The sequence below is a fragment of the Adiantum capillus-veneris genome, chromosome 30, assembly GCF_014529385.1.
Source record: "Adiantum capillus-veneris isolate H3 chromosome 30, ASM1452938v2, whole genome shotgun sequence".
Taxonomy (NCBI): Eukaryota; Viridiplantae; Streptophyta; class Polypodiopsida; order Polypodiales; family Pteridaceae; genus Adiantum; species Adiantum capillus-veneris.
In genome coordinates this window covers 2471136-2485392 of record NC_140960.1, presented here as the reverse complement: position 1 = coordinate 2485392, position 14257 = coordinate 2471136, and the positions used below count along the sequence as shown (strand labels likewise).

Sequence of the window (14257 nt, the reverse complement as noted above, 5' to 3'; positions counted from 1 at the left end):
TACATCTGGGAGAGCAAAGGCAGGATGATATTCACAATCATAGTGCGAAAAGGCTCATGCTTGAGATAAGCATTATTGACATGCAGAAGTCTTTTCTTGGGTAGGCGATCATTGACATCAAAAGAGCCAAAACGAAGTTTCAAGCATACGGGAAAATGATCCGAGAGACACATAGCATAATGAATCCTCATCTTGCATACAAAGTCATCATATTGTTGCATGTGAAAAAGATACCAACGATCCAGCCGAGCGCGATACATAGATTGAGCATTGTGCTGAAAAGTAAAGCCTGGATCAGTCGCATGCAAAAAGGGCCACAAATCAAGCCCATTATAGGTCGACATAAATTGGTCCCATGATTGCTGTTCCATATGAAGCATGTGAGAATGGCTAGTAGTATTATCAGCAAGGTTTGGTGCATTATTAAACTCCCCGTAGAGAAAGGCATTGGAACGCCAACACTAAGAAGAAATAGCACTCCACAACCGTGCTCTATCTGCAGAAGTTGTGTATGCATATAATCCTCCAAATTCGAAAACTTCTCCATTAACAATACATTGGATGACCATCCATCTCCCAGTCGGGTCATTAAAGATCAAGGTCGGGAAGAGTTCATGTCGAACAAGCATAAGCACTCCAAAATGGCTAGCTGATCCTGCATAAGCTATCCAGTAGCCCTCAAAGTAAGAAGTCTGTCGTGCAAATTGGTGTTGGTTATGCTCTTGGAGAACCACAATGTCTGCTTTACATGTATGTACATAGTGCCAGGTAAGCCGCCACTTGTCGTGATTGCATAACCCACGCACATTATAGGAGATGCAATTCAAAGAACTATGCATTCTATATGGTATATACAGTGGACGAGGAAACAGGAAAAGAAAGGGGGGGAATAAAACTCAAGTACCAATGCCCATCGGCACATCCTCCCCAGCTGAAGGTGCCTGAGAAGGCGGATCAATACCTGGACCTGGATAATTGAAAGGAAATGCACCTTACGATCAAGAAGATTTTGCAATAACAACCTCCTTGTAAGAACGAACAACCTTGTCCCAAGCTTCAACCAAAGAAGTGTTGTCATTACAAGGGAGTTTTTTCTGAGAAACATTCTTCAAAGGAGGCACATAATTACGAGAAGATGCCGGAACACGAGCTGTAGCAGCTTTGACGGGTTTCTTGGGCACTATCCAAGTTTGAAAGGTCGAAACCTGTTCTTTTTCCTTGTCTTTAATATTTGGAGAAGCAGAAAGTGCAGACAATTGTACTTGTTTCCGCTTGCCTTTAATCGCCCCAGCTGAGGGGGAGGAGGTTGAAACTCCTTTAGTTTGAACCTCAGTAGAAAGTTTCGAAGGCGAGCGTGTGCAAAACAGAGTCGCGCGACAGACGAGGCCGAAGGATTCACCACACACCCAAATCTCCCACAAGCGTACACACGCACGCACTCGACAGACACACACACACACACACACACACACATGCAAGGCGGCTGTGATGCTGAAGGACTCTCTCACACTCACCTCCCTTTCTCACACACACACACACCAAACTTAAACTACAGAGTAGATGAGCTGTACAAGACTCGTGCTGGAAGCTGACTGTCACACACACACACACACATTTTTTGTAATGTCATTTTGAATTACCCATGGAAAACCTCAAGACGAGGAAAACCCATGAAAAATACTACAAACGGGAAATCAGAAACAGTCAAAATAAAGCTCGTAATGACTGAGAGTAATCTCATCCAAGTCATAAGCCACTCGGAGAGACTGCAACAGAGCCGTCTTGAAGAAGAAAACATAATCGACTCGCATCTGTTGAAACATGAGGGAATTACGTACTCTCCACACCGTCCAAAGCGCCCAAAATCTGACCTAGCCAAAAAAGTATGCATACGGCCGAAGCAATGGCGGAAGTACTCCAAAGATCCACAAAGATCTACCAAACTGTATGCTAGGAAAACGAGTGCGAAGAGCAGTAGAGATGCAATCCACAAACTGCAGCGTATGAGAACAAGACCACAGTAAATGCGGAATGGTCTCAACTGTTGCACCACATCTAACACATCGTGAAGAGGCCAATCTCCTAGAACGTAGAAATTTGCCAATCGGGAGAACCCCAAGTATGCATCTCCACATAAACAGTCTCTCCTTCAGAGGCAATTTCGCATGCCACACCTTCATGACCTTACTCTGCCACCAAATATCACTCTTGTTCATATTCCATACCTTATTACAGTTTTCGTACATCCAAGAAAACGATTGTAAATGACCATACACTTTCTTTGCAGAAATCAAAGAGGTCGAAGAACCATCATAGTGCCAATCACAAATTCGGTTTTTTGCAACCAGCGGTGGAACTGGAGATATGGAATCAACCAGATTTTTAATGTTGTCCCACATACGCCTATAATGCATCCCAAGCCCAAAGATATGAGCAGCCTGTCTGAACGAAAGCATCTGTCCATCAACATCCAGCACATCAATTACGCTACAAATACCTTTTTGCGAGAGAAAATAAGCCTGTCTTGGAGAGCATTGAACAAGAGTTTGATCAAAAACCCGACTCCAATGTAAACTTTCTAACCGAAGCGAGTTGCCACATACGTCATCTCTACCATGCCACAACAAGTCCTGTGTGACTACTTTCCAATCCGCTACAAGACTGGAGGCAAAAGGACATCCAGGTATCGTGGCCTGAAACTTATAAAAACCACATCCCAATACGATGGCTGCCAATGGCCAAAAGCCGGTGTAGAAACCGCATGAGAGCACAAAAACGCAAACATTTGTGTCCAAGGCTGCTTTTGCTCAACCAACACCAACAACAATGTGGCCTTTCTTGCTATAACATGAGAACCCAGATGCAGAATATTCAAACCACCACAATGCTTCGGAGAACATAATTTATCCATCACAAGCAAACACAGACCCTTTTTCTGAGAAGTAGGCCAAAAGTGCTCCAGTATCCGAGACATCAAAGCTCAAATACGACGAGGTGGCCAATGCAACATAGGCAAGAAAAATTGCACATATGCCACCAATATGGACTGTACTATTCTGAGTCTTACATGTAGCGGCCAAGTGGATAATTTCCAATAGTGTAATTTAGGCCTCAATTTGTTCTCAACCCAATCCAATAATTTTGCATTATTATCCGACCAAGCCAGCGGGTATCCAAGATGTCTCACAATTTGGTCAGGCTTTACTATCTCCCCTGGCCATAATACTGAGTGCCAATCCATTTTATGCAACGGTAACAATTTAGATTTTCTAAAGTTTACTTGCAATCCTGCAGCCTGTCCATAAAGATGCAATGCTTCCATTATACATTGAACATCCTCCGGTGTATTTATAGGCCAAAACATGGAGTCATCCGCATATGCTTGCGCCACAAAATGATCTCTAGATGGCAATTCCAACCCATGTAAACGCCCAAACATAGTCAAGGAGTCCAAGTACAACAAAAGAGGGTGCGTAGCAATAGCATACAACATGGCACTCGAAGGGCAACCTTGCCTAACCGATCTACCAAGATCCCATAATCGAGTCAACTCACCATCAATGATTCCAGCAGATTGACTATTCTTATATAGGAAATAGACCACTCGACACATCTTGGAACCAAAGCCCAAAGCCGTCATAGTCTGAGCGATGAAATCCCATTGAATCGTGTCCAATGCTTTCTCTATATCAACCTGCATGATAAGTACATCCTGTCCAGTATATTTTGCATACTCAATCCCCACAAAAGCATTAGCAATATTATCCATAATTTGCCTACGAGGAATGAATCCATATTGAGCAGGATGTATGCCTGAGAACAAACGATCTTTAATACGAGAAGCTATCATTTTCGACAACAATTTATAAACAACCGGCATAAGCGTGATCGGACGCCAGTGCGAGAAGTATTCATCACATAATGTCTGCTTAGGCAACAATTTCACCAATCCTTCTTTCCACGATTGCGGCAATGACTGTTTAACCCATGCCTTATTAATCATGAAGAGTAGAGGTTGCTTAAGGGACTCCCAAAAGCGAAGGAAAAATTCAATTGTAAGACCGTCCCATCTAGGGGATTTCCAATGCCCAAGATGCAACAAGCTGTCATGCAGCTCAGCCTCAGTAAAACTATCCTTAAGGATAGCTGCATCATTCCTCGTCAATATAGGATGCACATACGACAACAGTAGCTGTCTGGCTTGCAAAGCTTCACTTGAAGGAACCCCAGTCCCAGCAAAAACCTGTTGAAAATGATCAACCATGCAATCCGCCAATTGACCTTTATTGGCCGTCCATTGCTCAGTATCAATCTTAACCCTTTTAATAGACATAGATAACCTCGAATGATGCAAATGCTTAAAGAACTGCTTCGATGAACAACCTTTATCCGTAAAAGCATATTGTCTTGATCTTACTTTCCATTTTTCAAGTTTCCTTCTGTTATTACGCATTAAAGAGGCTTTGGCTGCACATAATTCATCTTGTTCTGACCGAGTAAGCCGTCTAATATCTGCAATACTTTCCAAAGTTTGAGTAGTCATCTTATCTTCCTGCACTTTATCTCTCATCCGGTGCATGTACCATGAAGCAAATCCTTTATGACTGCTTGAATCCGCATGAGAAAGTGGTACCAAGCCATATCCACATCTCTAAACATATGAGAGACAAGTGGCGGAATCACTGCTTCAATCAATGTTCGAAATGCCTCGTGCGAGAGATAAGCATTATTAATATGCAAAAATCGCTTAGTAGGAAGCGAGGAATTTGTATCCAATGTCTCAGTATGGATCAAGAGCCAAAGACGAAAATGATCAGATAGAGTAAAGGAGCGATTAAGCCTCATATCACATGCAAACATATCATATTGCTGAGAGCCAAGTACATACCACCGATCCAATCTAGCTCTATATTCCGAACGAGCATTATGAGAAAAAGTGTAGCCTCGCTCCAAATAATGAGAGCTAGCCCATAGATCCAACACTCCTGTACCACTAATCAAAGCATCCCACGAAGAACGTTTCAAGTTTAACATATGTGAATGGCCAGTTGTATTATCCGTGTTTGCCGGCGCATTATTAAAATCCCCACACCAAAAAGCATGTGAACGCCAGGGATATTTGACCAAATCTTGCCAAAGACGAGATCTATGTGCCAAAGTAGTATAAGCATAAATACCAGCAAATTCGAAAATATTGCCTTGCACAAGACATTGAACAACCATCCAGCGTCCCGCCGGGTCATTATGAGCCAACACCGGCTGCAATTCATGACGCACCATCATTAAAACTCTCGAAAAAGAACGAGTACCAGCATAAGAAATCCAGAATCCTGCATAATACAATGATTGACCAACAAAATCATGTTGATTATGCTCCTACAATACCACTATATCTGCTTTGTTTGTATGTACACAATGCCAGATGAGCTTCCACTTATCCTGGTTGCACAATCCGCGCACATTATAAGTCAAACATCTAATAGGAGAATGCATCTGTACAATATTTACAAACGATCCATGAGGCACAATCATCAAGTAGTGCTACCCATAGGCACGTCCGCCTCCATACTACCATTCAATACAGCAGAATCCATATGCATCCCTTCGTGGGGATTTTGATACATCGACAACGACGCACATGTCGACCCAAGCAAAGCGTCTTTATATGAATGAACCACTTTATCCCACGCTTCAACCAACGACTTACGATCATGGGATGTAGATGCAGAGGTTCCACCACCTCTTCCATCCATAGCAGGTATATAATTCCTTGAAATAGGCGAAACACGAGGTTTTGCCGGCTTCTTGGGAATTTGCCAACCATCATTAGACTCTACGAGCTTAGCTTTACCTTTATTAATAGTCTTCCCAGCAGTCTGCATATTAGCCAGATTCTTAATGGAGTCTTTGCCTTGCTTGGCTTGCATGTTGCCATTAGACTCTCCTGTCTTCGACTTCACAGACGAAGCAGACAGAGGAACAACACGAGTTCCAGTCATAGGAACAACAGATGGTGGCAGTTTAAACATAGATTCCTAACATTCAGACTGCATATGGCCAAATTTTCCACAACCAAAACAAGCACCTGCAAACTTCCCCCATTTAAGTTTAAATGGCCTTTTGCCTACCATTGGATCACCAGAGTCAACCGTAATTCCTGACGGTGCCTTAGGCACATCTGTATCCCATAGTACGCAAAATCTATTGGAATTAGTATCCAAGTTTGGGGGGCAAATCACTTTTCCTAATTGCGCAGCCAAAATAGGCAAGAAATGTTTCCAAGTCCTCGGAAATCCGACTATTTCCACCCAGACCGGCGGGCACCTGTGTCGCATCAAGCTCTGATAATCTTTAGTAAGCGCCCATGGCAAAACATGTGTCATTTGCATGTTGAAAAACAAAGGCGACATTTCCAACAAGCGCGAACGAGCATCCATGTCTTCCAATAGCACCTCATAAAACCCGCCGGCACCAAAATACACCCCTCGAACTGCTTGTCTTTTCAACAAAAAGTCAACCCATTGACCTACATCTTGTGCCGATGGCATTTTGCCAGGGAAAAACAAAATAACGGCATTCAATGCATACTGTGCAACTGGATCCATCAACTGCTAAACCGGAATAATCACTTCACTAGTGGGTTGTTGGCCTTCCCACGCATCCCGAGCATCCGCGAAATCCTCCGACAAACACTCTTTAATAATATGCGCAGCATCCATGGAGGAAAGGTCAACCTGTTTCCTACGCTTATATACAGCCTCTTCTGCCATGACCAAAAAAACCTTCCCTTTGTACTGACAAAATCTACTTGGATTATAAAGACAGCTTGAATTTCCAAAAAACACACTCTTTTTTGTTTTTATATTAGCAGACGTTCTTTGTACCAACCTCAAGACTGTACATAAAGGACTGCATTGTACAAAATTCCGAACAAACTGAGACTGCTAAAGCTGAATAGGAAATCTTCTAAGGCCCAAAACCCCTTTTTGTAGAAAATACAGCAGAAACAGAAAGCGTCACTGTTATAACCTGCACACTGCCAACACGTACAAGTATACCCCTTGCTTGAGAAACGAAACCTGCAACAGGGAGCTGAATTTCTAGGTGACAGAAAACCTTGCAGAGGCTATTGCTGGCGACAAAACTCCTTTGCAGATGTTCAACAGCGAGCTCGCAACAAAACCCCTCACATAGAGCAGCCAAGTCGACAGGAGCCTGAAACTGCAGCCAAGACGAAATTGCAACAATTCGCAGGTGGGCAGACTCACACGGGGAAGCACTTGCCGCAGGGGCAAACTGGCGCAGGGCAATTCTCGCCAGCAAGGGCAGTTCGCGCAGGGGCACTTCTCGCGTGAGGGCAGCCTGCTGCTTTACACACACACGCCCACGCACACACACGCACTCTCACATCCACCTGCTGGCGCAGGCGTAGAGAATTACAGCAGGGCACTCACACACACACACACACACACACACACACACACACACACACACACACACACACACACACACACACACACACACACACACACAAACAGAGCTCTGTCCTTGGACGAAGATAAAACCACTCAGTGCGGGCAGCCTGTGGAGCCAGATGATTACTGCGCGAAGGGGTGGCTGCTGTGAGATGATACATAGGACGCACTGAACACCCAATTCGCAGAGCGCGCACACCCACATAGACCCTGGCGAGGGCGCCGAGATGCAGATACGCGCAGGAGACCCACGCGACAGAGGAGCTCTCGATCGTTTACCCACACACACACACACACACACACACACACACACACACACCCATACACCCCCACACACACAGAGCTGCAGGCTGCCCAAACCTGTTGACGAGGTAAAACAGCAAGCGCGCAGTGCAGAAAAATTGCGCATGCTGCTCGTCGCGCAGAGTTGGTGTTCGCGCAAGGCAATTGATCGCGTAGGCTCTCTTTGCGTAGGGCTACTCACACACCACACACACACACACACACCCGCACACACACGTCCACTCGCGAGCGCAAAACTGCCAGCAATCGCTGAAACCTAGAATTGCTGCGTACTGGAGGTACCGCATGTGCAGGAGGCTCGCGCAGTTGAGCAAAGTTTGAACACCCCCTTTTTTTAATAAATTTTTGAACATGGACATGATTTCAAGTGACAAAATTGTGTGTCCCCTTTGTTCACAAGTGCATTGGTTTGATCAGAGCCTTAAAGCCGTGCCTAAACAAGTTTCTTCTTTGTTAATATGTGGTCTCTTGGGTGGGCTATTGCTAGTAATTTCCCAACGGGTTACCCTTGTTTGCGCAATGATATACAACATGGTTGGTATGTTCATATGGGACACATGAAATTGGGATCCTTAAGGTAGTTTCCAAGACACCACTTTTTGCACCACCAAATCATGCTTTGGCCCTTTTAGATGGAGGCTCTTGTAGCTGTCTAGTCAGTTCCTTGATATTTTCCACATAGCTCCTAATCGACAATTTGCCTTGCACGTAAGATGTCCTCATCTCCTCTATTATTCTAATGTAAAATCTTGTTATAGGATCTACCGTTCTGATCTTTTTCTTTTGGGAGTAAAAATTTGCATGTCACATTTGATTGTAGTAGTAGTAGTAGTATTTTGTTCCACTTCTAGTTCTTTTCTAGTTCTTTTGTACCCAGACATGGTATTAGATTCACTATTTTGTAACTGATTGGTCTCATAGGTCATTTTGGCCTTTTGAAGACGTTAATATAACATTTCATTTCATTTCATTTCTCTCTCTCTCTCTCTCTCTCTCTCTCTCTCTCTCTCTCTCTCTCTCTCTCTCTGTATGAGTTGTTTATGAGTCAGGACTCTAGTGAGGCATGGAGGCTTTTCAATGAGCACTCTCCACCACCAGCCATCACTTCCACAGAGACATGGGGGGAATATGCTACATCTCTCTATACAGCATCGGGACCACCTTTGCCTGACCCTCCAGAGGCATGCCCAGAAACATGTACTCTCTTTACTGCTGAGAGGGTAAGGAAAGCCATTGACAAGATGAAGACAGGAAGAGCACATGATCATGATGGTCTGGTAGCAGAGCACTTTATCCATGCCAGAGATATGCTTGCGGAGCCTCTTGCTATGATGTTTAATAGAGCCATGTATGAGGGTTTCCCTGAGACTTGGAGTATGTCCACTATTGTGCCTATCTTCAAGTCGAGAGATCCTATGCTTCCCGGAAATTACCGAACCATCATGGTTGGTCACACTCTGGCTAGGCTATATGCATCAATTCTTGAGCATGAGTTAAGTGGATGGGCAGAGAGAGGGGGCATACGGGTAGCATGAAAGGCAGGGTTTAGGAGAGGTTTCTCCACTCTTGACCAGATTTTGACACTCAAAGCCATTATTGAGAAGGGTAGACACCATGGCAGGAGGATATATTGTAGCTTTGTGGATTTCCGCAAAGCCTTTGATACAGTGCCACGAGCCAGACTCATACGCAGATTGCAAGACATGGGGGTGCCCACAGAGCTGATCTGGGGGATCTTAGCTTTATACAGGACAATGGTAGGACATGTACGCACTACTTAGGGCATGTCCGACATGGTTCACTCCACCATTGGGGTGAAGCAGGGTTGTCCCCTATCTCCGACTCTCTTTGAGATATATGTAGATGAGTTTTCAGATTATGTACATACAAAGGGTGATAGAGGTGCTCAACTTGCAGGGACATGGATTCCGTTGCTAGTATACGCTGATGATATTGTGCCGATCTCCGATTCTCCAGAAGGGATGCAACATCATTTGGATGCACTGCATGTATTTGCACGGGACAGTGGATTGTCTGTGAACCTTGGTAAGACCAAGGTAATGGTGTTAAACACCACGGCGCAATGGGTAAGGAGGTCCGCCTCCACTTTTACATATGGTCGAGAGACTGTGGAGTATGCAGATACATACACTTATCTTGGGGCGGTTTTCAGTGGTCCAATATTTTCCCTGAGGCGTGCAACGGATACGCGATTGACCAGAGCCTATGCAGCATTGGGGAGACTTGAGAGGATATGTCCGCAGGTTCAGTTCCAGGAACCGGGGACAAAGCTTTGGCTCTTTGACACTTTGGTCACTTCGGCCATGCTGTACGGGGTGGAGATATGGGGCCCCTTAGTTGATCATCATAGCAGAGTTGGCAGTACTGACGGATGGAGATGTATGAGGAAGCCATTGCTGTGTATGATTTCTCGGATGATTAGGGCCAAGGCCTCAGTACCACATGACATTGTTAGGGCGGAGCTCGCTGCTCCTCCATTGGTAGTGGAGGCACTCACTCGATCAGTTTCATTTATGCATAGCACTTGGGCTCTCCTTAGAGACAAATATGCTCTATTAGCACTAGAGTCTTCGTGACAACTGGCATTACAAGGAGATAGATCATGTTGGTATGCAGAGATGTCATCTTGGTTTCAGTTACATGGCTTTAGTATGGACTGGCTACCCCCATTTCAGTACTCTCTGGATGCACCCTCCATCCCCCTCACAAGAGCAGAGATTACCAGGCTCATCAGACAGGACTTGATTCAGTTGGATACGAAGAGGACATGGATACAACCCACACATGAGCTAGGTACGAAGATGACTTTCTATAGAGAGCATCTTCTCCAACTAGAGATAGATATGTCAGATTGACCCTTGAGTCCTCGAGACAGTTAGCTTTACAGGGGGACACATCATGCTGGTATGCACAGATGTCATCATGGTTCGAGATACATGGCTTTCATCATGGACAACTTGCCTCCCTTCCGGTACTCCCTTGATGCACCATTGCTGTCTCTTACACGGGTGGAGATTGCTAGACTCGTTCTCGAGGACATGACCCAGTTCGACACCAAGAGGACATGGATAGAGCCGACATAGGAGTTGCACACAAAGATGTCTTTCTATAGAGAGCATCTTCTCCAACTCACAGGGGATGGGTTTGTAATTCAACCCAGCTATATGGATACACATCTATCTCGTGGGTTATAGTGTGCCGTTGGTTAGATATGGACATCATCACCCTAGCTTGAGATTGAGACTGTTAGATTCAGAGGGATACCAGCAGCTAGCAAGATATGCCACCTTTGCTATACAGAGCCAGAGACAGAGATGCATTATATATGTCAATGCATAGTGTATTACGAGATACGGGGTCGCTTCCACTGCCTATTCAGAGAGGGTTTTGGACCCTTCTCTAGAGTCATGAGCTATCAAGACCAAAGATGTATTGGACTCTATCTACTTGAGTTACGCAGACACAAAGATAGTTTAATGAGGAAGAGACAACCCTAGAGATAGATTACGGATTTTTTCGCACCAGACACTAGGTAGATAGAGGAGCAGCCACCATTGCAAAGCTCAGCTCATACTCACACCTGCGGTACTCTCATTGACCGAGCATTAAAGTTAGGGAGATTGAGATGCCCACGATTGAGACGAGGAGCTTCACAGCATCGACGGAGACTACAACATAGAGTTCGGGCCATACTATCTTGACATCCAGAGTACAGATGAGGATGGATTCATCACCCATTGTATCACCCTCTTGTATTGGGCACCCATTGTATTAATGGTCGCACATACCCCACACAGTTCCAGCTAGCAGCACTTCTAGATTCATTTTTGTATCTCTTTTTTGCACCCAGACATGGTATCAGATTCACCAATTTGTAACAAAAGAGTCTCATAGGTCATTTTGGCCTTTTGAAGACGTTAATACATCATTTCAAGACGTTAATACATCATTTCACTTCACTTCTCTTTCACCAAGATTTAACGAGTACTTGTGGCTTCTTTACACACTTGTTGATTGTGGGCATTTTGGGTGGCTCTATGGGTGACTGTGTATTTTGAAGTCCTATAATAGCTTGTACACTAAGCTAAATTTTTAATTGAAAGTTCTTGATCATTTTGGCCTCGATCGAAACTCCGAAACTACGTTTTTTCTGATTCCGTTTCTTGTGATGACTACGGATATGAGTGATCAACTGTTCCAGTTAGTCTAGGTAATATTTCAAAGTCACCAATTTGTGTAATTAGCTCTATTGGGTACAAAATTTGATCCACTATTCTCCCCCTATCCTCATGTCCCACTGGATGGCAAGTAAGCCCCCCTGGCTGTGGATGCTATTTACGCATTCATGTTTCAAAAGACACACAATTACTCTTCTGATGAATACCTGTTGGGCTTTTCCCTTTTCTGCCTGGCTTATTTAGAGGCTGAGACACACCTTGGGTCTCAAGCAGACAGTACACTTTCTCGACAGTTTGAGCTGTTACTAGGGAGAATTGTTTCATTGGAGTCTCTATCTCTTGGGTTATTGATCGCTTCAAAGGTGTCTTACTTGTAAATGTATGGGCAGTATTGTTGTGCATATATTCCACAAGAGGCAGTCGTACTGGTTCTGCTGGATTGCTTGGGGTGCAAAATTGCTTCAGAAAGATTTGTGCAGCAGCTTCAAACTCAGCTTTGCTCCTTTTCTTTATCATGTTCCTTTGCAAAACTGTATGTTGGAGTTTATCAGCGTATAGTTGCTGTACCGTTATTGTCGATTCCTGGGCACTTTTGAATCTTCATTATTTAGAGCTCAATCTGTGCAGCGTGATGCAGCTGCCACCATTGTAGTCAATAGGACTTTATATAGTTTCTGCACAATGATGAGTTTTAAGCAGTAACAGATTTTTCTTTGTGTTGTTTTCCTTTTGGCATCAGTCTCTTCTCTCAGAAAATACCCTAAAAGCTGTGCAAAGTCTACTTCCTAAACGTGCTGGAGGCCGCCTTGCAAACTTGTGCACCTGGGCAAATGAAATCAGGCTTATTGAAACGTGGCAGTGGAGTATTCCTTTACATTTTGTAGAAACCCCCGATTTTCTCTGCAATTATGACTACAAGAGTGAGTTTCCTCCTTTAGTAAGCACCGCACCCAGTTTATTTCAGTACTTTATAACCACTTTTTTGTTCATCTCATGCTACACATGAGAAAGCTTGGAATGGTCCTTGAGCATTGGATAGACTTGAAATTTACAGTCCTACTTTTAAGGGAAAACATTTCTTGTAAATATCAAAGGGTATGTACATAACAGATCATCAGACACTATTTTCATGGTCTGAAAGACTCAATGTGTGATTTGGGCTGCATGATTAAATTTATATTCGCTTCAAAATGCATAAAGTGGAACTGAGTTTTGTTAAAAATGAATTTGTTTCTGCAGGAGATTGTCAAAGTTTTGAAGGTCACCGTGATATGTGTACCGTAGGAGCTATAAACAATTACACAGCTCAATTGACTACGTATGGCTCTTCAAGTCAACCATGTAAAGACTTACTTCTTTCATGTTTGTGCATGTTAGAGCAGAAATAATTGCATACTTGTTTTACTCTTTCAGTAGTCTCTAACAAACTTTTTTAATCTTAGGATAATAATTCTATCTTTTTTCTTTCATTGAGATATCTAAGTGTCCGAGTGCCTAGGAAATGCTATCGGCATCTCCTTTAGAGAGAGTAAAGAAGTGTCTATTGACACCTCTCCTGCCTCAGAGAAAGTAAAGAACTGCCATCTGAAGTTATTCTTTCCAATTTTGCACCAGACACATAAAATGAGACACCATGTCACATCGTGAAATCCCTCTTTTAGTTCTTCCTGTGATGCAGTCACAAGCATTGTCCCTGTATTCTCTAAAGCACAGCAATGAATGTCGTCTCTTTCATCTGTCTTTGCACCATAGTTGGGTTGACTACAAATACATTTTACACTTACATGGTGTCCCAATCTGAGCAAGTTTGACCCCACTTGCCAGTCTGCTATGAGGAATTATTCACACACAGATATTTTCCTCTAGAACTTAAAAGTATCACTTTAACCAGCTTAAACTATCTCTGAGAAATCTCCGGAGATACCTTCTTTTGGCTCAAAGAACATCGTTTGTGTGTAAAATTAGTATTGCTTCAACAAGCGCCCTCCTTCTCAACCCTGCTTCGTATAGTGAAAGGTGTAGGAAACTGATGATGTAAGCATCTTTGAGGCCAGCTCCTTATAAAGAATGGTCCTTTTATATCCATGAAGTGCGATGTTTACTGTGAGCATTGAGATAATAGGGTGACGTCAATTCTTGTCTGTCCTTGTGATCACGTAAATCCTCTGCAAGGGGCATGTACCAATATGGCCCTTGCTAAAAGCATCTCAACCCTGATCAAATTTGCTCAATACCGTGACCCGTCTCTCTTTAAATTGGAGGTAGCAGAACAGCTAATAG

General features: G+C 43.7%; 1 protein-coding gene across 2 annotated transcripts in view; it reads left to right on the top strand.

Annotated features, from left to right (window-relative positions):
• Positions 1-14257, top strand: part of LOC147417440 (endonuclease 4-like) — a 153824-nt gene that overhangs the window by 59332 nt on the left and 80235 nt on the right. For both annotated transcript variants that reach the window (XM_086506776.1, XM_086506775.1), the window contains exons 2-3: positions 12717-12897; positions 13217-13318. In XM_086506776.1, the coding sequence (XP_086362902.1) occupies positions 12717-12897; positions 13217-13318 (283 nt within the window). The remainder of the gene's footprint in view (positions 1-12716; positions 12898-13216; positions 13319-14257) is intronic.